The sequence below is a fragment of the Carcharodon carcharias genome, chromosome 3 (assembly GCF_017639515.1).
Source record: "Carcharodon carcharias isolate sCarCar2 chromosome 3, sCarCar2.pri, whole genome shotgun sequence".
In the NCBI taxonomy this organism is placed as follows: Eukaryota; Metazoa; Chordata; class Chondrichthyes; order Lamniformes; family Lamnidae; genus Carcharodon; species Carcharodon carcharias.
The window spans coordinates 226,170,134-226,196,215 of NC_054469.1; the positions used below are offsets into that span (position 1 = coordinate 226,170,134).

The 26,082-nt window shown below is 43.1% G+C and overlaps 1 protein-coding gene across 1 annotated transcript in view; it reads right to left on the reverse strand.

Moving 5' to 3' along the window:
• lars2 (leucyl-tRNA synthetase 2, mitochondrial) overlaps window positions 1–26,082 on the reverse strand; it is a 95,414-nt gene that overhangs the window by 36,202 nt on the left and 33,130 nt on the right. Inside the window, exons 6-15 of the mRNA XM_041183705.1 lie at window positions 25,609–25,698; window positions 24,472–24,615; window positions 19,254–19,361; window positions 17,859–18,018; window positions 11,101–11,205; window positions 9,819–9,934; window positions 7,560–7,843; window positions 5,326–5,424; window positions 3,886–4,023; window positions 1,259–1,362 (exon numbers count right to left, since the gene is read on the reverse strand). Coding sequence (XP_041039639.1) covers window positions 1,259–1,362; window positions 3,886–4,023; window positions 5,326–5,424; window positions 7,560–7,843; window positions 9,819–9,934; window positions 11,101–11,205; window positions 17,859–18,018; window positions 19,254–19,361; window positions 24,472–24,615; window positions 25,609–25,698 — 1,348 coding nt within the window. The remainder of the gene's footprint in view (window positions 1–1,258; window positions 1,363–3,885; window positions 4,024–5,325; window positions 5,425–7,559; window positions 7,844–9,818; window positions 9,935–11,100; window positions 11,206–17,858; window positions 18,019–19,253; window positions 19,362–24,471; window positions 24,616–25,608; window positions 25,699–26,082) is intronic.

Genomic DNA, 26,082 nt, shown 5'->3' on the forward strand with positions numbered 1-26,082 from the left:
TGGCTGGGGAATCTAAGGTCAGTCTCAGAATAACAGGTTGGCCTGTTTTAGGGCTGAGGTGAGGAGGGATTTCTTCACTCAGAAGGTTGCGAATCTTTGGAATTCTCCACCCCAGAGAGCTGTGGATGCTCAGTCGAAGTATATTGAAGACCGAGGTTGTTTGATACGAAGGGAGTCAAGGGGTATGGGGGTAGTACAAGGAGTTGATGTAGAAGATCAGCTATGATCTTATTGAATGGTGGAACAGGTTGAAGAGCCAAATGGCCTAGTTCCTCTTCAGAATAAGCAGACAATGGGGATGGGAAATAAGAGAGAAGGGAGGAAGAGGGTTAGGGTTAGAATCTATCTTTGAGGTTCCAGCAGTGAATAGGGGTCAATCTCATTTCTTGTATAGGGCCGATTTTAACCCAGCCGAGCATCGGGTGTGGTTTGGGAAGGGGGGGCGAGGTTCCAATGGCAGTCAGGATGGAAGGAAATTGCACTCGAATTGGATAAATACTTGCAGGGGAAAGGTTTGCAGGGCTGCGGGAAAGGACAGTGGAGCGGAGCTAATTGGATAGACCTAACTAAAGAGCCAACATGATGGGCGGAATGGTCTCCTTCTGTGCTGTATTATTCTGTTGTGTTCTACGACTCCTGTCCCTATTTCTTATATTATGTTCAAGTTAATCCCCTCCCATTGAAATAAGATGAGCGATGGTCAGAGTCTGTCATTTGCCCTGGGGATAGGCAGCCTCCTGACACCTAACACCTGCAAAAACAGGCAAAATAAAACTGGCCTAATAAACCCCAACAGTGGGGTCGAGGAACAAGAGACCAGAGTGCACGGCTAGGACAATACACAGCTGGGAGCTCAGACAAAATAATCTGAATCACTCGATCTATTACCGTCCTCTAACCTGCTGCGCATTAAACAATACCCTGCATTTAATAACCATCGCAGCAAAAGATGACGATAGGGGGGGTGGGGGTGGGATGGGGTTTGCTGAGGTAAGAGGGATATCTCCAGTACTGAATTTCTTTTTGTTGATGGGAAACAAACCTGAACCGTTTGAGGAACATAAACGGCCATGTGAAGCCAACCCCAGTGACAGCAACACAGCACATGGAAAGCCTGCCTATCTGGTGCCTATCTGTAATCATAGATGTCGTGCATATGGTTCAGAATCAAATAGCAGTAATTTTCCTTTTTTTACATCCACTTAATTGTCCCTGGCATCCTTCCTAATCCACTTATTTAGTCTCAATGGCCACTTACCACCGAAACTTATTTCCTCTTTCTTCAGATATTGGCCACTTGAGATGGTTCGGAATGTTTTCCCCTTTATAAGTCCGTGCACCAGGAGCTTGCGGAAAGGTTCCCTGTACCCAGGGCCAGAGGAAAGGGAAAAGCACAGATTATGCAAAGGAAATTTAAAATGATCAAACCACAACAGGCGGATGACACTTATCGAACTGTCGCAGCAACGCCTGAAGCAAAAGGAATCAGATTTTCCTAACTGGGGAAGGCTGGCTTCGGAATTAATTTGAAGGTAAATTCCACATCACAGGAACAGCAAAAAGAGGATCTGCGTCAAAACATATTAAATTCGAGTAAAATCAAAAGAGTAGAAATGGTTACAGCACAGAAGGGAGGCCATTTAGCCAGTTGTGTCCGTGCTGGCTCTTTGTTAAAAGCAATTCGGGTAACCCCACTCCCATAACTTTTCTCGGTAGCTAGCCCTGCAATTTTTTTTTCTCGTCAGATAATTATCCGATTCTTTTTTGAAAGCCTCTACTGAACTTGCCTCCACCGCACCCCCAGGGAGTGCATTCCAGATTCTAATCACTCGCTGAGTAAAAAAGTTCCTCATGCCGACCCCTGGGTTCTTTTGTCAGTCACTTTAAATGTGTCCTCTAGTTCGCAATCCTTAGGAACAATTTTTCCCTACCTACTCTGCCCAGGGCCCTCATGATTTCAAAGCGCCAACAGCAAAGGGTCTTCCTCCCGACCCGACACCCACCCGCCCCCCCACCCCTCCCAACTCTTTATTTATAATGTAGCTATCAAAATCCACATTCACCAAATGCCAATCTACCAGTCCTGGTCATGCCGGGAGAAGCCTGGGCATTTTCCTATGAGGATAGAAGGAAAGCAAGGGGTTAATTATTTTGATAAAAACAAAAAAAACTGCAGATGCTGGAAATCCAAAACAAAAACAGAATTACCTGGAAAAACTCAGCAGGTCTGGCAGCATCGGCGGAGAAGAAAAGAGTTGACGTTTCGAGTCCTCATGACCCTTCGACAGAACTTGAGTTCGAGTCCAAGAAAGAGTTGAAATATAAGCTGGTTTAAGGTGTGTGTGTGGGGGGCGGAGAGAGAGAGAGAGAGGTGGAGGGGGGGGTGTGGTTGTAGGGACAAACAAGCAGTGATAGAAGCAGATCATCAAAAGATGTCAACGACAATAGTACAATAGAACACATAGGTGTTAAAGTTAAAGTTGGTGATATTATCTAAACGAATGTGCTAATTAAGAATGGATGGTAGGGCACTCAAGGTATAGCTCTAGTGGGGTTTTTTTTTTAAATAATGGAAATAGGTGGGAAAAGGAAAATCTTTATAATTTATTGGAAAAAAAAGGAAGGGGGAAACAGAAAGGGGGTGGGGATGGGGGAGGGAGCTCACGACCTAAAGTTGTTGAATTCAATATTCAGTCCGGATGGCTGTAAAGTGCCTAGTTGGAAGATGAGGTGTTGTTCCTCCAGTTTGCGTTGGGCTTCACTGGAACAATGCAGCAAGCCAAGGACAGACATGTGGGCAAGAAAGCAGGGTGGAGTGTTAAAATGGCAAGCGACAGGGAGATCTGGGTCATTCTTGCGGACAAACCGCAGGTGTTCTGCAAAGCGGTCGCCCAGTTTACGTTTGGTCTCTCCAATGTAGAGGAGACCACATTGGGAGCAACGAATGCAGTAGACTAAGTTGGGGGAAATGCAAGTGAAATGCTGCTTCACTTGAAAGGAGTGTTTGGGTCCTTGGATGGTGAGGAGCGAGGAAGTGAAGGGGCAGGTGTTGCATCTTTTGCGTGGGCATGGGGTGGTGCCATAGGAGGGGGTTGAGGCATAGGGGGTGATGGAGGAGTGGACCAGGGTGTCCTGGAGGGAGCGATCCCTACCTCTGACATGTCCTCCTTCTTCCTTAATCGAGGTTTTCCACCCACGGTCGTTGACAGGGCCCTCAACCGTGTCCGGCCCATCTCCCGCGCATCCGCCCTCACGCCTTCTCCTCCCTCCCAGAAACATGATAGGGTCCCCCTTGTCCTCACTTATCACCCCACCAGCCTCCGCATTCAAAGGATCATCCTCCGCCATTTCCGCCAACTCCAGCATGATGACACCACCAAACACATCTTCCCTTCACCCCCCTTATCGGCATTCCGTAGGGATCGCTCCCTCCGGGACACCCTGGTCCACTCCTCCATCACCCCCTACTCCTCAACCCCCTCCTATGGCACCACCCCATGTTCTTTTGCCAGCTGATTCAGAGGAAACATTCACCATCAGGTCATATCTTGAAGTACATCTGAATAGAATTTGCGATATCGCAGTAACAAGTTTCTCCCACTGGAGCACACTTTAGGATGTATACAGCTCACTTGCACCCCCTCGGGGCAGATGCTTAGAACAGCAGCTGGTTCAGGACTGAGTTGGCAGTCGTGCATTTTGTCTACACTTGCATATCACATCAGCCGTGAGCAAAACAAATAGCCTCCCACACATCGTGCATTACATAAAACACATGAAAAGCCAACTCAACTTGCAACGGGGTTACAAGACCATGAAAACTTACGCCACAACCACAGGAACACACACTTTAGTTACATCTTTCTTTAGAGTGGTGATACTTGCCTGTATTTCACCATGTTTTGATCATTGCAGAAATGACTAATAAATCTTGCATAGTACAGATGCATGACAGCATGCTCTTTCCCACCGATGTACAGATCTACAGGCATCCAGAAGTCCGCTGGCGCCTTATCAAAGGGCCTTCAAAACAAGTGAATGACACGCAGTTAGTAACTATATTCACAGCAGAGGCATTGTTTTTAGGCTTACCTGTGCGTATGCAGAATATTCAGTATTTGGTAAAGGAAAATTTAAAAAAAAATACACATTCCCTACTCCCATCTTTCTGGAATAATTGGTTGCCAAGCAACCAGATGAGGACTTGCAACATATATGGGTTTGGTAGTATTGAGCTCAAATATTGCTGAAAAAAAAACATGTCAAAGCTTTTCGTCTTGCACTCATCAGGACACTTGCAAGAATATCAATGCAAGAGGGAAAACAGTATAATTGTTGTTTTCCCCCTTATATTGGTATTCTTGCAGATGTCCTGATGAGTGCAAGACGAAAAACTTTGACATGTCTCTTTTTTCAGCAATACATGGGATTACAGGATACTGATACTGCCTTCATGTGGGAGACTCAGTTACAACCGATGGATAAAAGAAGGTATGTTATCACTTTGCCTTCAACCGCAAAGTGATTTTAAGTAGTAAGTGGCTCTCCCTTCCTTAGTAAGACTTCACAGCTCTAACCCAAACCAAAAAACCAAGCAAAATAGCCCGATCCCTAAAAATCCTACCCTGATCCAGCTGGCAAGGATGAATTACACCACAATTCTCAGCTTCAACACACAAAGTGAATTATCCCAGCTCTTGTCAAAATGAATTGTAATTTCTCAAATAGTAATAATGTCATTATTATTACCGGCACAATAAGATTGAATTGTTCATAAGAAATGTTAAATTCAAGGGTGTAAAAAAAAAAGCTCAACGTTAAATATAAAGAAACATGATGGAAATCTCAGGAGGGCTGGAATTCAAAAGGGTGGATGTTATGCTGCAGTTGCATACAGCTCCAAATAGACTGCATCTGGAGTACTGGATTTAGTTCTGGGGAAACCGCATCTCAAGAGCTAAAAGGGATTAAATGAGAGGGTTGCATAGAGAGGCGTGTATACCCTTGGGATGGTCTACTTGAGGTATTTAAGACAAATAATGGGTTTGATAGGGGAGAGGCAGAGGCAGAGGGAACTCCACCCCACCCGCCAACCCCACTCTTATGAGGGCTAGCCCAATACTGGTGGGCATAAAGCTAGGCCACTCAAGGCAACGTCAGGAAACACTTCACAAAGTAGTGAAAATCTGGAACTCTCTTCAAAAAAGCTTTTAAGACTGGGGGGTTAATTGAAAATTTCAAAAGTGAGAGTAATAGATTGTTGTCAGGCAAGGCTATTAAAGAGACATGCAAGAAAAATGTAACAACAATCATTTCCAAACTTACTTTTCACTATTATGAGAGTCAGTGTATCTGTAGTAATACCAAGCTGAATCCACAAATGTATCCATGGTATCAGTCTCTCGTTGGGCAGGGCCCTTACATCTGTAATGGAAGAGGCAAGTTACAGATTCTGTGGCTTCCAGTACTAAACAGTTCAGTGGTTAAACCACACCACAAACTGGAACACTGCTGACCGAATTTCACAACATCACTAGTCACACTGTTCCGAGCACCTTTAGCAAGTAGCAACTTTGCCCAACTAAAGGGGCTGGTCCAAAGCAAAATACTGCGGACGCTGGAAATCTGAAATAAAGGCAGCAAATGCTGGAAACACTCAGGTCAGGCAGCATCTGTGAAGAGAGGAACAGAGTTCAGGTTTCAGGTCAATGACCTTCCATCAGGACCAAATGGATCCCCGAGAAAGCATCAGGGATAACCAGTGCAACGTCTACGAGGTGAGCACTAATAAACCCAACAGGGAATTCAGGAGAAAACTTCTTCAACCCAGAGGGTGCTTACAATTTGGAAATCTCTCCCACAGGAATAGTTGAGGTGACTAGCATTGACGCACTCAGGGAAAGCTAGATAAATGAGAGGGAGAAAGGAATAAAAGGATTACGTTGATGGGGTTAGATGAAGGAGGCTGGGAGGAGGCTTGTGTGCAGCATAAACATTGACATGGACCAATGGCCCGATTCAGTGTTGTAACTACTTTGCAATATTAATAACTAGGACGTTGGCTGCTCACTTCCCCAGTGTAAACTGATCTAGCTCTTTGCGTTTCGACTTAGATAAAGAACTGAACTGGCTCTACACCAATAACAGTCAGAAAGCACCTGACTCGTAGCCATGGTCGGCTTGAAAAGAAATCGATTTGTGCGACAGGGACATCAGGAGCCAATTTTTAAACTTTGTTCTTACCAAACAAGTATTTAGAGAAAGCAGACCAATTAATGCTCTAAAAGGAATCCAGGGCTGATGTCACCAGAACACGTCCCTCCACACGGAAACGTCTCTCAGGTTTGCTTTTTAAACAATGGGATTTTCTGTATGGATGAAATTTAGCACAAGAATCTAAGATACAAATTGCTCTAGATTTTGTAACGGGAACTTTGTGAAAAATATTACTGTATCTTAGTCTGAGCCGCCTCCTCCTATTCACTGTTGAATCACTTCTTATTTAGCTCTGCTTAGAATAGTAGAATTTTACAGCACCTGAGGCCATTCAGCCCATCATTGCTGTGCTGGCTCTCCGAAAGTGCTATTCACATCCCCATTCCCCTATAACTGTTAAATTTGTCCTTTTCACCTGCAAATCCTTTTAACGAGCTGTCACTGCTTCTGGTAGGGTACTCTATGTGCTAACAAGCTACTGCATTCAAAAAAAAAAAATCTAATTCCTTTCTTTCGGTGATGATCGTGAATTTATATACTCTAGTTACTGACTCCAACCAGCGGTGGAAATAGTTACCTCCTGATTTACCTCGTCCATAACTGTCACGACTGGGCATTTCCAGCAGGTTTCCTAGACAGCAACTTAACAACTACACTCTCACACCTCCCACCCAATCCTCAAAGTAAATAAATGGTTAATCCAGAGGCTGATTTTATGCCGTTGGCGGATCAAAGGTCTATTCTTGCGCCAATGATGCCTGTCCGTTTGCAGTACTGTTAGAATATAATGGTTAAAAGTTACAAAGGCCACGGCGATTACAATCGTCCTCAGATTCTGTTGCTAACTGGTTGCTTTGATTGCCTTGTATAAAAGTCAGGTAAAAACCCGCTGACACGAATGAACATTGTGAGCATATTTCACAGCCGAGAGCCCGTGAGCTCCTGGGATCAACAAAACTACTGCGGTATATCCTGGCGGCACTGAAATATACTGGGGTTCTCTCTGTCACAAAACCAGCTGACCAATTTGTTCCATTTGCACTGCAAAGTCACTACAAACTGAATAAGTCACTTTCCTATGCTTGGCTGGAAGAAAAAAACCAACATAAGCGGTTGGTTAACTCTCACACTGGAATTTATTGTACTTCACAATTTAAATTGCTCATCTCATCTCTTTAAACCATTTCCATTTCTCATCAAAAACTCGTTACAACAGGACTTCAAGCTAACGCATTAATTCTGGTGCGTCTCTCCACGGATTCTGCGCACTTCCAGCATTTTCTGTTCTTATCGCAAGAACGACTGCAGCAGTTTTATTAAGCGCCCAAGAATAAATGACTTACTTAGGACAGGTACAGTTGAACCACTCGGAGGCTGTAGTTAATGGGGAAAGCCCTTTAGCTGTAAACGACTTAATCTTGGGTAAAAGCACAGGCAGGTCTTCATAAGGGACGGGTACGGTGCCACAAGTCTGGCAATGGACGATGGGAATAGGAGTGCCCCAGTAACGCTGCCGAGATATCAACCAGTCCCGCATTTTTGGGCTTGTGAGGTAGCCACCGATTCCAAGGTCTCTTGCACGTTTCAAGATGGCCTGAGTTGCAGACCGTCTATCAAGTCCTGTGAACTGAAAAGTTAAACAGCCCAAGATTTATTATAAATACTTCGGTTTAAGTAACAATCTGCCATTAGTACACCAAGTTCTACTAAATACCTGTTTTCTAATGTTTGACAAAGTCTTGATATAAAAACATTAAACCATTTCCCAGAAGTTTCAGTTCTTGCTGTAAGGTATTAGTGATCTATTAGAACAGTTCACCACTCAGAGTGTATAGATATTTATTATAGACAATCAATAGTGGCTGCACAAAGTGGATCTCTCCCTTTTGTTTCCTAACCTCCGCAGGTTACCAAAAGGTTTTACTGGCCCCAATGTTGCAGTAGTAAAGACAGTAAGGCCGTCCGTATTCGCCACCATAACTCCTTTGAAACTGACAGCAACTTCCGGAGTCCGCACATGTGCAGTTAAATGTGGGAATCCAGGAGTTGCTGTCAGTGATTCTACACTTCTGCAGTGGGTACGCTGTTGCGGTTCCCCTCAGATTGCAATCAACGGGGGAAAAAAAGGCAGTGAACGGACGAGAATTTCCACTCGTACGCTCTGGGTCTTGCTGTGCAAACCCTTGAAAAAGTTACACCTTGTTGAATGAGATATAATTGGATTTTTAAATTGTGTATTAAATTCATAATTACTACTAATCAATCTCACCGGCCCTGAAAGAATAATTTTATACTTGTTGAATGTCACATTTCTCCAAAAGAAATTCCACGCATATTTAAAAAAAAATTAAAAGTTTGTGATATTTTAGTTTTTGACTAAATCCCATGTGTATGTGTATGCTTATTTCGCTCTCTGTAAAATTGAAAACTTAAAAGTGAAGGGACTTAGTGGTCTTTAATCCCTGGCTTGCTGTCTGTGAGAATACTTCAATGTGATTAGCTGCCAACGCTGCTTCATGACATCACTGCTGTTGAGCGCTTGAAGATCTCCTTCATTTGGCTCCAGATTCAAACTGATGACGGGAAGAGGAAATCTATGCCAGAGAAAGAGATCGCTAGATCTTGAGGGCAGCTGTCTTTGAAGTCAGTGGCAAGCGCCATTGCTCCATGGCTCAATGTAAAATCTGGGCTAGTACCTCAATTTCTGATCTAGATGTCTGCCCAGTGTTGACCTACTCATTAAGTCACTCAAATATCACTCAAACAGACGCAATCTCAGGAACCTTCCCAGCCTAAAGAGCCAAATTTCACATAGTTCATCAATGTTCACCAGACTAACCCCTGGGATGGCAGGATTGTCCAAGAGGAAGGACTGAAAAGACTGGGCCTATATGCTCTATAGAGCTTAGAGGGACGAGGGGGTGATCTCATTGAAAAGCACAAAATTCTTAGGGGGCTCGACAGGGTATATGTAGGAAGGATGTTTCTGCTGGTTGGGTGGGTGGGTGGGGCGGGGGGGAGAGATGACTAGAACCAGGAGACAGTCTCAGAATAAGAAGTAGGCCATTTAGGGCCGAGATGAGGAGGAATTTCTTCAGTCCGAGGGTGATAAATCTTTGGAATTCTGTATCAGAAAGGGCTGTGGAGGCTGTATGTTCAAAAGTAGAGGTCGATAGATTTCTAAATACCAATGCCATCAAAAGACATGGGGATAGTGTGGGAAGATGGCGTTGAGGTAGAAGATCAGCCATAGTCTAGTTAGATAGCAGAGCATGCTTGAAGGGCCGAATGGCCTACCCTATGTTCCTACAGTGGAATGCATAGACCAATCCAGCAGACTGCTATCAATATTAATAGTGCAACATTAAACATGGAACACACGGGAACAACTTACTTGTTCAAGCTAGATCAACCAATACTTTTAAAGAGGTTGACCTATTTCCCTTTCGTTTTGGTTGGATTAACAGGTCAGCACGCAAGGGTGGGTGTGTAGCCGAGTTTGTCCGTGAGCGACTTGCAAAGGATGGAAACCCAAGGCTAACATTTCCAGCATTGACAACCCCGAGGGCCCAATTCACAGCTCCAGCAGACACATCACTAACCTCAGCACAATTCTGTAACTGCTCCGTGCCGTCAGGCAGGGTTTCAAAGACCTCTCGCCATTCCAGACCCAACTTTTCTGCAGCTGCTGCATCTTCCGGACTAAGGCTGGGAATAGCTGAGAAAGGAAGGATGATCGGGCAACGTTAAGCGAACTTTTGCTCAAATTTAAAGAGTCTTCTCCCTCCTGCCTTCAAAGTGTGACGCCCCTGCCTTTTCTCTGCAGCATAGAAACGAGGACCGCATCACAACTGGGGCTGCGCTTCCACAAATACTGATGTCGGCCAGCCTACAGGAGGAGGTAGTAGATGACTCTGCCTTCCTCCTCCTCCTCCTCCCCGCACCAGGGAAGGGCCTCATTGGAGGTTTTGCCTTTGCACGCAACAGGAAATCAGTCGCCAGCCACATTGGGCACATGTGTGCGCATTACTGCTGCAAGCGCACGTGTAACACCAGGCTAACTTCAAAGGGGGCCAAGAGGGGCTGGCTGGCTGGGGGGGGCGGATTCAAGAGGTCATCTGATTTATTGGTTGCCTTCAAGTGCCCTCTACTTCTTCTGTATTCGTTAATTTGGTAGCAAATTATTTCTGTTGATTAAGTCGAATAATCCACCCTCCTCCTAAATGCTCCCAAAAATAGTGAAGTTTAAATAGCTGACACAACCTATGGAAGTTAGCACAGGAGTTCTTGGCAAGCGTCTTGCCTGAACAACAACAGCATTTATGTAGCACCTTTAACCCAGTAAAACATCCCAAGGTACTTCACAGGAGCATAGCCAAACAAAATTAGACACCTAAGCTACGTAAAAAGACTTAGGACAGGTGAGCAAAAGTTTGGCCGAAGAAGCAAGTTTTAAGGAGCTCTCAAAAGCAGGAGAGAGAGAGGCAGAAAGGTTTGGGGTGAGATATTCCAAAGTTTAGATAGCCCTCACTCAGGCTTGCCTGTCCACTCCGTTAACCCCTCCCTGACCCTAGTGCTCTGCGCTAAATCACCAATATCCCTTCTCTAGCCTTTGGGGGAGGAGCAAAGAGGAAGTATGCGAGGTATAAATAAACAAAAAAAATTTTTAAAAACAAGAAAAGGCAGATATTTTACTTTTGACCGATGCCATAAATTATCAACTAGGAAGGTTTACTGAAGAGGAGAAAGCAAATTGCAAAATTGGCACATTTCACCAGAGACATTTAGAGACACGAGGAATCTATCCTCACAATAATGTAAAACAATCACCAATTACCACCTCCCATCAAACAGGATAGTGAAAAATAGGAATGGCTGTCTTACCTAGGACTGTGTCTAAGTGGCCTTCAAACTCTTGCTTGGCTGAAATGACAACAGGAATCTCCTGGCCATTTAAAAGGTTTACCCCCGTCACTGGGGTCTGGCAGTCTTGAAAAGAAGCAACAATGAATCACGGTGAGGCTCTTAATAGATCGTTTCTTTTCAACATTTGTACAGGCACTCTCTCATGGGGAGTGCTTCGCTCACAAACACCAAGTGCAATTGCTTTTTACGAATTTTGCCCTAACATTCAGAGACAATTCAGGTCCAACAACAATAATGATAATATTTCCATTTATATAGAAAATGTCATGATGAAAGATCATACACACCTTCACACAACAAATTACTTTCTGAACGACAATGATTTAGATCAGAAGAAAAAAAAATTACAACCAGGCAGGCAAGACACAGATGGAGCAAGAGGACAAAGTAAAGAACGAAAGGGCAGGTGAAAGGTATAGGAGTGAGTTACAGAAACAAGACAGAACAGCAAGAACAAAAAAGGAAGATGATGAATGTGAGTGAACACTGTTAAATTGAAGTACATCCATCCATCCAAAGGAGGAAACTGGAGCCAGTTAACTTAGGTTTAACTTAGGTTTATTCTCAAAACCATAGTGACATAGGTGCAGGCTCCCTTTAACTTCCATTGAGTTGCCCCCCCCGGAAACCAGTTCTTATACATACTGAAGAATAATGCCCTGATCTTTCTCCAGTTAGTACCAGCTGCTCTCCTTTACAACCAGAGCATGCACCTAATTATCGCTGGATTTGCAACCTTAACAAATGCCATACAGGGTACATGTCCAACTCCTGGATCAGAGTACATAATCCAGGCAGAGACAGAGTGCAGCATGAAGCGCAGCTGTATGGCCGGGAGGACGACATTTCTGTTGCATTGGAATCAGATGGGTGTCAGAGATCCCACAGCATTTTCAACTAACAGAGATCGTGCACCTTGATCAACAGCCTTTCCCTCAACCAAAACCCTCATAAGACAACTCATTGTAGATCGTGTTTTTGTCTTTTATTCATGGGATGTATCGCCAGCAAGGCCAGCATTCACTGCTCATCCCTAATTGCCCTTGAACTGAGTGGCCAGGCCATTTCAGGGGGAAGTTAAGAGTCAACCACAATACTGTGGATCTGTAGTCACATGTAGGCCAGACCAGGTAAGGATGCCAGATTTCCTTCCCCAAAGGACATTAGTGAACCAGCTGGGTTTTTAAACAACAATTGACAATGGTTTCATGGTCACCATTACGGAGATGAGCTTTCAATGCCAGATTTTTATTAACTGAATTTTAAATTCCACCAGCTGCCATGATGGGATTTGAACCCATATCCCCAGAGCATTATCCTGGGCCCATGGATTACTAGCCCAGTGACATTATCACCAAGCCACTATCTTCCCCCATGTGCTATGTGAAAAATGGCTCTCACATTCACCTATACAACAGCTCACTTCGAAACAATCCAGTGCATGTGAAGCAATTGGAATACCTCGGAGAATTTATGGCACTTGGGATCTGATTTAACTGCAGTCACTCAAGATGTTGATTTAGTGAATTTAATATCACTCGTAGTCACTGGTCTTGTATGAATGTTTAATGGTTCATGTCTTTACAGCTTTGCTCATTGACAAATAGCAAAATATCTCTTTCTCCCTTCCCCTCCCCCATGGACTTCTCTCAAATGATTTTCATAATTCAAAGAGAAACTTTCAATTACTTTTTAAACTTTGTTGCATTGTTAATAATGTGCATGAAAAATTTGATAGGATTCAGGGTGAAATTTAAAAAAAGCCCCTGCCTAAAACGCTTTCCAGCCAGTTATTAACTTGGAGGCTCCCATGAATGCTAGTTATTTCTCAGTTGAGTTTATCCACACTTTTAACCCCTCAACAATGTGCATTCACGAGGCGTGTGTAATCCAGTACTGAGAGTGAGCACGCATGAGAGAACAGGTGCACAAGAGGCCAGAGATGGAGAAACTCAGTGCTCTTGGACAATCTTAAACTCTTCCAGCCCAAGAGAAAAACATAAAAAATAGGAGTGTGTTATTCAGCCCTTCAAGCCTGCTCCGCCATTCAATATGATCATGGCTGATCCTCTATCTCAACGTCGTACTCCCGCTCTCTCCCCATACCACTTGACGTCTTTGGAGTCTGGAAATCTATTTCTTTCTTAAATGTATTCAGTGACTTGGCTTCCACAGCGTTTTGTGGTACAGAATTCCACAGGTTCACCACCCTCTGAGTGAAGAAGTTTCTCCTCATCTCAGTCCTAAATGGCCTACCCCGAAATTGAGACCACAGAGGGATTCGGACTTGAGAACGAGGATTTATAACTGAGCCAACTGCGTCTAATTATTTCTGCCTTAACCCTTCTCTCCTGAAGATGTCAGTTCCACAGGCCACACCAGCACCAAACCTCCAATGCTTCAAAGCGGCTATACTTTAGTGATTAGATGGTGGGCTGATCCTGTCCACAAACCTATCCAGTGGGTGGACAACAAGCAGAAGTGCAAATACTGCTCAGTGTTTCCCACTCCTACTGCAGCCTCAGGCAGGATTGGTAAATTCAGCAAGGCTCAACATTGAAGCTGGAGCCTATCCAGTCTGTGTACCATGGCAGTGCACCAGATACACATTTAATCACTGAAATTTTCTTATTTCATAAGGCCCTTGTTTGTATTTCTAAAGAAAACATCATGACTTGGGCTATTAGCAGCAGCAGATAACCATTAGCTCATTTGTGCTTATAGCACATCAAGTATAGCCACAGATAACACCAGTGGCTTTTGGGGGAAAAAAAGGGCAGAAATATGACAAACCGTCAGCAAAAAATTCATACAATCCAACTCGACTTAGTCCATCACAGTGGCTGTGATGATTAGACAAAACAGTTCTTTTGTATATCTTTAAGTAAAGCTACTAGTTTCTCAGGCAAAGCACAGAGAAAGGAATCAGGTCCATCAAATAAGAGTTTAAAAAAAATCCTACAATCCAATGCAAGGAAAACAAACCAAACTATAAATCAGGTAGAAGAATGTAGTTGGCGAGGAGAGTGAAGGGGTGAGAAATATCAGCAGTTTAGCTTGTTTGTGTGTGGGGCCAAGGTGTTTTACAGGATCACAGCACGAGAAAAAAAGAGTTCCACTGAGAATATTCACAGACAAGTTACATTTTCTCGAACGGCAAGTGTTTTGACAGACTATTTCCATGTGAACCAACGGTAGTTCACAGAAACGCAGAGAGAGCACTCAAAATAACTCGATCACAACAGGAGGATCTTTAAAAGGCAACAGGACCAAAAGGAGAGAGTTTGGAGGGAAAAATAAAATTTTTTTTGAAAAATCGCTTTTCTCAGTCTGTATATTGTTGCTGGTCCTTTGGAAAATGAACAAAACTCAACTGGGTCACAAGGGCGGGGTGGGGGGGGCGGAATAATCACACCATCAGCACTGTGCCTTCTGGCGACAGAAGGAAGGACATTCCTATTTGCAGGCACTTCCTGATGGAGACAAGGTCGTATGACAACAATTTCCTCTAGTTCTGTACTAAAAAAAAAACATTTTTTGGAAATTAAATCTCATTGCAGGAAAACTGCTGCAACTGGAATTTCCTGCCCAAACACCATCACATGCCAAACATGTCCTTGTTCTCAAGACTCCCCAGTGGGCAATGTGTTCATGTATTAACACCATTTCTACAGTATATCCAGGTAAATATGGACTCAACTCCAAGTAACGTCACAAAATTGAGGCTATAATTAACAGAGAACAATGGAATGATAGTGCAAATGCACCACCGGATACATTTTTCTGTACTGTTACCACAGAATGTCCAGTAGGGCCGAAATACCAGTCACCTGTTATTATATACCTTTAGATAACATGTAACCTCTCCATATCAATCTCTCGCCAACGTGGTTAGTGACCTCCTGCCCTGTACAGATAAGGACGAGTGGAGAGAAAAATAATGCAGGGAGCAAATAAAACCAGCTTTAGTAATAAACATTAAAGGAAAAACAGCCCTGTCATCGGAGTACTGCAATCCACTTTATGCCTGCAAGTCTCACCAGTTCGCATTAATAACTCATGCAACACCACAAGATTGCAAATTGAAAAGATCGCGATTGTGCTGCTGCCAAGTGAGAAAAGTTCCACAGAGGTTAAAACCCTTCCTTCCCTTTCGGCCCATTCCACGAGCTTAGCTACTGGAGGTACAAGCGGAGAGTCAGGGAAAACTAGGTGGGAAATCATCACCAAGATAAAAGCAAAAAACTGCGGATGCTGGAAATCCAAAACAAAAACAAAAATACCTGGAAAAACTCAGCAAGTCTGGCGGCATCTGCGGAGAGGAACACAGTTAACGTTTCGAGTCCTACTCGAAACGTTAACTGTATTCCTCGCCGCAGATGCTGCCAGACTTGCTGAGTTTTTCCAGGTACTTTTGTTTTTGTTTGGGAAATCATCACCATATGGTTTTCGGCCGCTGGGTCAGAATGGCATTTGTGGTGGTTTGCCGGTCCCCTTGGTCAAACATCCCAGTGCTTGGTGAGGACTGGACTGATAAAGGGGAGAAGAGGAGTTAAGATAACCTTAAGCCGCCAAAGAAGTGGCTCTATTTGGAGGATCTGCCAACTATGCTTACGGTCTCATCATCTCAAACCCAAGTGAAGCATATCTAACTCAGCCAGCTGGTGGCAGCGCTTCTACGACTGGCCTGAGGAGAACGAGGGAGAAATTCCTCCTGGTTCCCCATTTCCGATCACCGTCCAGCAAGCTCTGCTGGACAACACACAGACGTCGACAGGATCAGCCAGCCGATTCTAACCATCAGGGCACACACGTGGGAATAAACCCGAGTTCCGACGAAGAGTCAGAGCGGACTCAAAACATGAACTCTGTTTCTCTCTCCGCAGGTGCTGCCAAAGCCACTGAGATTTTTGCAGCTCTTTCTATTTTTTATTTATAAATGACGGCCACCTGGATGAGGTATAGGGAGGTTTGAACACAGCTTGGAGAAAACACCTCCAGGGAGGAGGGGGAAGTGAAAAACGTGGAGCATACGGGAAAAGGAAAATAGGTGCCCTAATAGAACAGTGCAAGGAAATGCCATTTTCCTGTCTCCCACAGCATATTTCATTTAACACACAGATAAGGACAAATTAAATGAGAATAGTAAACATTTCTAGTCCCCCTGGGCTGTAAGCCTTTGCATTACTGGTTTTGTACAGGTTTAGCTGGGGAAATGAGGGGACGTAACATGGGAACAATTTTGCTTTCAACCATATAAGATTAAAGCAATACATTATTTCTACACTGAAAACCACTGTTACCTTTTCCTTAAAGGTTAAAATTAATTTACAGTGAAAGCAAAATGGAACTATCCTAAAGGTATCAAAAGCTCCTGCGATCCATAAACAAGGTGTGAGCTAATCTGAAGTCTCATTTCGGGCAAAGGGGGTGGGACAGTGGGTTAACAAATTGGCGTTTTGCCTCTGAGACCAGCCCATACAAGGTGGTTTCTGCTGTCCATTGACTGGTTTATCCCCAAGCTCAAAGGAGCAGCTTATCACCACCGTCAGCACCCCTTTGCCCTTTTGTCTATAACATCTTTGTCAATCTCTTCTTTGCCTTCACCTATCACCGGCCCTCTATCCAGCTCTAGCTGTCCCCACCCCCTCTACCAGCTTATATTTCACTCCATTTCTCTATTTTTCCTCAGTTCTGGTGAAGGGTCGCACGGACTCGAAACGTCAATTGTATTCCTCTCGGCGGACGCTGTCAGACCTGCTGAGTTTTTCCAGGTATTTTTGTTTTTGTTTCAGCTTAAAAACAGTTCCTGGTGGAAGTGGGTCCACAGCAGTACACCACCCCACACCCAATTTAGCATTTAGTAAGATCAAAAAACTCAAAGGCCACAACGGAAAGTGCTTTAGGAAAAGGATATGTTATGTCACTCCAAAGTTAGGGCGAAGAGCTTATGCTAAAACGAGTACATTTCTTGGGAGACACTACTCCAAAAGCATTTAACATAGAATTAGTCAGTGCATTTGGACAGAAGTGTGCCAAAAGAAACAGGTGTATAACCTAACTGGTGTTCTTCCTCTGCACATTGTCCCTGTACCAATTTAGCAGTTAAGGGAAATGGAATACATTTAACATTTCCCTGAACAATAGAAAGAGGATACAGATACCAGATAAAGAAAAGGAAACCTCCTTCAGCAATAGATTTATACCAGTTCCCGAACTCAACAGAGGCCAAGAGCCAAAAAAAAATTCACACGTCACTCGCATGCTTCAGATGTTTTTATGACCTATAGACTTTAAGATGTAACTTGTTCACTGAAGCTTGGCCCTCCGCCACCTGCAATAAAAACTGTGGTACTCTAGGATACAGCTCCTGGGACACTGGCTCAGAGACTTCGCCAAAGCGACCAATCCCTCCGTTAGCATCAAGCATGGATGGCATTATATCTAAATCTGGTCCGATTTTCATCCAAAGTTTACCACTCTGCCACAGGGAAAGGGACACACACACACACACACGCATATACATAATATACACACACAAGCAAATATAAATATATTTTATTTATATATATATATATATATATATATATATAAAATACATACATACACACACTATATATTTATTATATATTATATATATATAAAAATACTCATATACATTCATATAGAAAATAATTATTTTTGTTTTCTGTTGGAAATTTTCCACATTTTCTTACCTATGTCAGGTACAAAACACTTTTGAAGAATGTGTTGCAGGTGACCATTGCTATGCAGCAATCTGTGGCTGGGTAGGATAGAAAGATGGGATGCACCATAAACCGCATCTGGGCTGCAGGCATATGCAGGGAGCTTTTCACCAACGTGTTTTCCATTTACCTAGGGTAGAATGGCTGTTCACATTGTTTGAATAATACAATAACTAGAATTTCACAGTTGCTGGCTATTGATGATGTAAGCAAATACTTCTGTATGCACTGGCAAAGGGTTGTGAAGGGAGCAGACTAGATAGGTGACTGACCAGTTTTTTTCCAGCTGTCTTATTAACAGGCAAGAAAGCAAAGGTACTTTAAAGGAGATTAATGCACAGATTGACACATGACAATTGCCCACTCAGGCTACAACATTATCTGAGAGAGTTTGGCATGGAACCGAGATACAGTGCAGGTAGGACTGTATTATAAAGGTATAAAGTAAGCTTTTTTTTTTTGCACGGATTGATAAAGTGTGGAGGTGAGGGAAATTTTAAACAAAACCACCACAGTTTACACTTTTAACAACAAATTTTAATTTCATTAGTTTACATTTCCACGCATGGGCTGAAATCTTTAAAAACAAAGAAAAGTCAACCAAGCAAGGAGAGAATGCCCTGAAGTCGCCTGCACTTTATAAGAGTCATTAAGTTCACAGGTGGTGATACCTTGCTCTTTACTGAAGGTTCTCTAGCTGGCAACACTTTCCACCAGCCATTCCGACTAAACTGCCACAGTAGCAATATGTCTATCAGCAAATCATATGATCTCTACCATACTCCCGTGACACCTCCTCCTCCTTTGGGCACCTCAGCATATTCCAATCCCCTCACCTCCTTAGCCATCATCCACCGGCCTCCTGGGCCCTACCTACTGAATTTCTCCCCGAAAAATCCTCCCTCAGACCCCCCAGCACTGAGCGACTTCTCATTCTCTGCTATTTCAATCTCCACCACTTCTCCCCTTTGCCATCTCAGCTCACCACCAGCTGTCTTCTCAAATCTTGCCTCCATATAAACTCACTTGCCTAGATCCATGACCACTCCCTCAAACTACTGTCACCTGTAGCTTCTTGACTCACATGATCTCGATCACTAACAAGGGAGTGTACATCCATCTCCTTGTGTCCCTGAAACCTAAATCATTCCTGCCTTCTAGTTCAACAACAAAAAGCAAAAACAGCAGTAGCATCTTGCTGTTCCTGGATGGCTAGCAAACAGCATTAAGTTCCAAGGCTGAGGTTTGTAACATTGGCACTTTGCAATCTGTGATTTTTTTTTTTTAATCCATTCAGGTCATTGGGCAGAAAGATTCAGGCCGGCAAGTGTTGGAAGTGAGGTCTGAATCCCCTAAAACTTATACCTTCAGCTCAAAGTCAAAGTAGCATCCAGTGCAAGATCCAATCCAGTTTGCTTGCATTTCTTTGACACCACACCAATCAGGAAGATCTTCCAGGGCATCCAGTAAGTACTGCAAAACATAAATAGTGTAAAATTAGAAGTTAAGACATGCACATCGACAATTCTTCAAGTCTTCAATCCAGCAATCACCCATTAAATGTGTACACCATAGGCAGGATGCTCAGAGCTGAACGACTAGATAAGTAACTATGCTGGTTTGCTTGGTCAATTGTCAATAAACAAGCAGAAATTGCAACTAGCCAGGAACCAGCAACCGACTCACGCACAAATAAAATCAAATCACTTAATTTGTTTTCGAAGCTAGCAAAGAGAATCCAAAAATGGCCAGAACCTGAATCAAGCCAGTTAAAATATTTCAACTCGCCTATCCAATTTCTTTTAGAGGCCGACCACTGTTAAAATGAGCATGCGGATAAACCTGAATGTATTTATTCCATAAAGACCAAGGGGGCCCGAATTTGCAGAAAGCTTATACCACAGTGATGGTGCATCAATGGCGTGTGTTATTATTGCACTGCAGAAATTCCAGGAAATTCTAGCATGAGTGACTTATGCTGTTGTGTACACAGCGTCGCAACATATTGGGCTTCTCACAGCCTCCGTACCAAGAACATATCACACCTCCGCCCCCCCATTAAAATTAATGGTGTGTTTACCACAGCCACTGAGGTCATTACAGAATGATGCTAAAGAACATGAGAGTCGGTAAAGTATTGACTCACTCAGCAAATTGCCTGAGGGCCAAATTTTAACTGGCTTGTTCCAGGCACTTCAGTTAAATGTCAAACCTCTAGTGCGTAATAAAATAAGCCTTTTGACAGCCAGGCATGTTTGGATTTCACAGTAAAAAATTACTCAAAATGTCAATTATTGAAAGCATACGTCAAGTACCTACACCACACGGACTGCAGCAGTTCAAGAAGGCAGCTCACCACCACCTTCTCAAGGGCAATTAGGGATGGGCAATAAATGCTGGCCCAGCCAGTGACACCCACATCCCATGAATGAATAAAAAAAAAAGACATAGCACAATGATCTTTTTGGTATTTGCAGAAACAGGTTACTTATGATCATTTGACCAGGTTGATCTTGGAGATGGCTGACAGCTAAACTTAACCTGGAACAAACATCCAATAATAATACTCCTATTGTAAGAAAGAAGTATAGTAAAACCAAGCTTTCAAGCCAATTTAGCAGAACTGTGCTACTTTGCGACCTTAGCCAAAACTCTAAAAAGTCATTATTTGATCTTTGCTGAATTCAGAAATAAAAACTTCAATCCTCATTAGTTTGAAATACCAACCAATCTGAAATAAAAGAAACTGGAAAACGCTGGAAAATACTCTGCAGATCTGGCTCCATCTATGGAGAGAGGAACAGAGTTAACATTTCAGAGTAATGGTCTTTCATCAAAAACCTCGATGAGAGGTCATTGACCAGAGACATTAACTTTGTTTTTTTCTCCAATTCTTTCATGGGATGTGGGCGTCACTGGCAAGTCCATCATTTGTGGCCCTTGAACTGAGCGGCTTGTTAGGCCAATTCAGAGGGCAGTTAGGAGTCCACCGCATTGCTGTGAGTCTGGAGTCACATGTTGGCCAGACCAGGTAAGGATGGCAGATTTCCTTCCTTAAAGGATTTGTGAACCAGATGGTTTTTACAACAATGATAGTTTTATGGTCACCATTACTGAGACAAGCTTTATATTCCAGATTTATTAATTGAATTTAAATTCCGCCAGCTACCTTGGGCCTGGGCCTCTGGGCTATTTGTCCAGTGATATTACCACAATGCCACTACGCCCCACAACTCTCCATAGATTCTGCCTGGTCTATCAAAGCAGGTCATCCAGCAATACAGATTTCCTGATCCAGCTATCCATCACAAGACACCCTCAAAGTCTGCAAAAATATCAAAAACTAAATGCAAAACACATCTCAACCTGGAAAAATGGCATCACCACCGATGGCTGGAGTAATACCGTCAACAGAGTGGGAATTTTTACTTGCATTCTTCTAGATGAATTCTGGTTATGGGCACCTAACCATCCAGTATGCTTTGCAACCCTACAGGGATTCTTATTAAAAGCTGATAAAACATTTGCCATGGTAAAGATGAAAAGTTGGAATTCATAAACAGACTGATGATGTCATGGCAAATTACCTCCCTCCTTCCCTGCCATTGTTCTTCAAGCAGCCAAGGAGGCATTAAGAGTATAAGTGTAAAACTCCCATCCATGCAATGAAAACACTTAGAATTTGGTACGCTGCTAAACTCACCTTAATAGGAATCTCATCTCCCCCAACCCCTTCCACCCACCCCCACTGTAGACAATTCCAGAACAGGCAAAGTAAACATCTGACTCTGACCCGGAGATTGAATGAGCTGTAACAGCAGCAAATGACCAAAAGAAAGAGCGAGAGGGTGGTGGTGGTGGTGGTGGTGGTGTAGAAAATGTGAGAGAAGAAAGGATTTCGAAGGGGCCAGAATAAACACACTGATGTCTCTTATGAAGCCACAATCTCTGTGGTTTCCTGAACTCTTCAGAAGACCTGGGAAGACTCTCAATTAAGATTAACCGTAACTTGGCAGACATCAGATTGATTAGAAGTGAAGCTTAAAGGTTTCCAATCCCTTTGGAGCACAGGAGCTTCTTTGCAGTTGCCAATTTGAATTGTAATTCAAGTGTTGGCCATCATGTAACATCTACAGCAACTGGGTATCTGTGTTACTTTAAAAAAAATCCAGTAACAGCACATCAAAATTGCCTTACTAATCGCAACTTTATGCAGTAACTGTAATTATAGTTTCCTTTCCCTCAGTGGCACGAATTGAAATCTACGCGGCAGATACAATATTTCTGCTTCCAAGTTCAAAGTGGTGTTATTCAAGCAATGCAGCATGATATGGGGGGGGGGGACTGCGTGCTGAGCCCCCACTTCTCAGTCTTCAGCACACACTCAATTCATTACAACATTTAATTTAACAATGCAGTACCCCTTGAAGTAGGTAGTCCAGTCACACTTATTTAGAGGCCGATTACAAGTGAAATTAAACCAATTCATTGACATCCATCAGTACCAGTTTGAGCGTGGGTGCAGTAATTATCATACAAAGCTACACGCCAAGCAGCTGTCAACTTGTGTTGCTAAATTGCTCATCACCCACTAAAAGCTGATACTGTGCCTGTTGAAAACCACCACAGCATTTAAAAAAAAAAGTCCCTTCATTTGTAATTCTAACGTTCCATATGTTACTTTAATTATAGCTTACAAATCCAGCATTTAAAATGCATAACATCAGGTTTACGGGTTGTATATGATCAGAAAAACAGCATTTGTGCCTTCAGTCCAGTATTACTGCAATAGTGTTTACAGTGCAGTGTCCTCTACCTCAGGAGATTTAGGTGGTAGCTGCGCTGAATTCCTGAGTTATGTTTTTGCAAACGCTATCCTGTCTTCTTGCACAAGTTCGCTACTTTACCCCTCCATCGCATTCCCAACTTTGACCTCTTTGTCTTTGGCCTGTTGCATTGTCCCAGTCGAGGCTAACAAGGGCTACAGGCAAAGTTAACTCATCTGTTGGGCAGTTTGCAATCCACGAAGCTGAATAATGGCTTTAGTAGCTTCTGACTTTGGCTATATTCCCACTTGCCTTATTGCATGTGATGCTGGGTGGGCATGTCCAGGTCCTGGGAGTGATGCAGGTTGGTTTACTGGGTGCTAGCCTGTTTATCACTCCTTGTAGAACGAATGCTCATGCAGCGTTTCCAGCATTTTAACTTTCGTTTCACATCTGCACGCGCAGGGTCGTATTCCTCCCCACACTCCCCATTTTCCTTTGACTGGTTTGTTCACTGTCTTCCTTCTTTCTACCCTCTTTCTTTCACCTCTTCTGGACTGAGGTGGTCTCACCAAATAATCTCCTGGTTATTTTTCAAACCAACAGTGGATTATTCAACTGTTAGTTTTTCCCTCTGTGATTGGGGTTATCCACTTATTACCTTACCTCTGCTTTAGATCAGATTCCATTGAAACCTGGTATATCTTTCAATTATCCCTTCTGAAGGTTCTGCTTGAAAGGTCAACCTGTCTTTTCTATCAGTTTATTTGCAGCATTTTCTATTTTTGTTTCAGGTCACCAGCATTTGCAGTTTGCTGCTCTTCATCTGAATGATTTCAGTAGCTGTACATCACCTTCATGAACTGAATACTGACAAAAACAAAATGCCCTTTCTGATCCCTCCCACAGCCCAGAAACAAACGTCACATATTTCACAGACTAGATTCAAATTAAAAGTAACTGGGGAATAGTTTGAGGTTAATTATCCTCAGCCCGACTGATCCTAATCAACAGATTAGAGAAAGATTTGGATTTGTAAAGCGGCTTTCACACCCACAGGACATCCCAAAGCATTTCACTCTAATACATCTTTTTGAAATGGTGCCACCGTTGTGACGTAGGAAACACAGGAGCCAATTTGGACTCAGCAAACTCCCACAAACAGCAATGTGGTAACGACCAGATAATCTGTTTCTAAAGACGCCGAGAGATAAATATTGGCCAGGATACCCCAGGAACAATACCCCTGCTCTTCCTTGAATAGTACCACAGGGTCTCTTATGCCTAACTCAAAAGGGCAGTCAGGGCCCCGGCTTAATGTCTCATTCGAAAGTTGCACCGCCAATACAGCAGCACCGAATCAGTGTTGCACTCGAGCATCAGCCTAGACCTTTCTGTTCAAGTACTTGAAGTGGGACTTAGACCCACAACCTTCTGACTAGAGGTGAGCATACTGCCCACTGAGTCATGGTTGACACTGGAAAAGTAGCAATAAAAAGACTCTCAACAGCCAAAACCAGTTATTTAATGCAGGTGTTCTGTACATGTTACTACTGAACCTCAATTCCGGCATATAGCCTAAATCTAATTCCGATCAATTAATACAAGTTGAATTTGCACAACTCACATGACAAAATGTTATCCAATTATTGACTTTTGTGCAGATTATGAGAAGCATTTCTTAATTAAGAAAATCGCTTGCATTGGCTTAGGTGAAAGGTGTTACTCTAGAGGTTGACAATGTTGAATACTTGGTGTACTGTTGGGTTAGAGTTCCTGATCTTCATTTCTGCTTGCACACCTTATCGACTGCTCACCTTTGCATAGTTTGTCGTCTTAATAAACCACTGCTTGAGGTACCTCTGTTCAACTTTAGCCCCAGAACGCCAGGAACAGCCATTCTCATCCACTTGCTCATCTGCTAGCACCGTCTGATCCACTGGGTCCCAGTTCACCAGTCCCTGAAGAGCAATGGGAAATATGTTATAGCCAAATACTGTTTAAATAACATGGGATGAGAAGGTTGAAGAACTCATTTGGAACCAGCGCACTATAGCCAGCAAACCAAAAACTTTCATCCATGGCGAATTCCCAGGACATTGGCTGCTAAGTGGAAGTGGATTGCTTCCTTAGAAGGTTCAAGAAGGTGAGAACAAAAGACATGACGGGCAGAGTAACCTGGGATTCTCTCAAACATGACTAGCTTTCCTTAATTTTCTACATGCTTTACTGAAGTCAGCCCTAGTTCGCAAAGACCACAAGGCAAGTCTGATCAGAGAAACACCACTTACAGAGATAACCTGAAAGTTAAATCAACCTGTAATCCTTCAACAAGTGTTAACTATACGGGTAACATCCTCTACAAAAAGGTAGTGAGTCACTAATTCCTCCCTGTAAAAACAGCAAGGCAAAATGGAACAAAATGTTCCTAATTAATTCTATAGTGCAACCTATTAAAATAAAAGCTGCATGGGGCTGATTCCAAGGCACTAATCCCACCTCAAGATTTGAATATCATTTACAGCCTTCTTGAGCATTGCATTCATCACTTAGAACATCACCCAGGTGCAGACATAGGATTCTCATCTTTCTTGTATATTGTACATGGGCTATGTTACTTCTGTCTGCCATAGTCTTCAAATTATTTTGGGGTAAAGCTGAATGCAACATCATAACCCATTAATACAGATAGCTCCACACACCGATGCACAGAATTACCTGCGCTAAGTCACTAGCAACACATCAAATAACCCCAGGCTAAAAGGAGCACCACAATGAAACACGTGCTACATACTATTAAAAGAAATAAGATACACAGGTCGAATGAATTCAAGGCAACTGTTAGCTTGACCATCTTGTGATGCATACCGCTTGCATCTCTGGACAGATCACTGTATAATTCTCCCTGCTATTCCCATGTTTTCAAAACTCTCAACACTTTGATTGCAACTCACTTCCTTTTGGTACGCCATGCCAGCCGCATGCAACTTGAGGAAGAGGAATTGGGTCCACTTGTAGTAATCAGGCTGACAGGTGGTCACCTCCTGTAGGGGAAAGGAAGAGCAGAATGAAGCAAATTTTGCCTATTAAATTATTTAATGCACATGTCAATCATGATAAAATCATTGGCCGGCATAGCAGGAGATTGACCAATGAAGCTTGTGGCTCTTGAAATACCCAACGATTATTCCCACTCTTTCTGCCCTGCCCTGCAAATTCTTTTCCTTTTTAAGTTTATGCGCAACTTCTTTTGAATGTTACTGTTGAATCCCTTGCAGGCAGTGCATAACTACTTGCGTTGTAAAAGAATGTTTTGCATCCCCCCCCTGCAGCTTCTTCACACCAATTATCTTAAATCTGTATTCTCTGGTTATTGACCCCCACCCCCCCAAAACAGTTAAACAGTCCTGCCCTCTCTCCTCTATTAA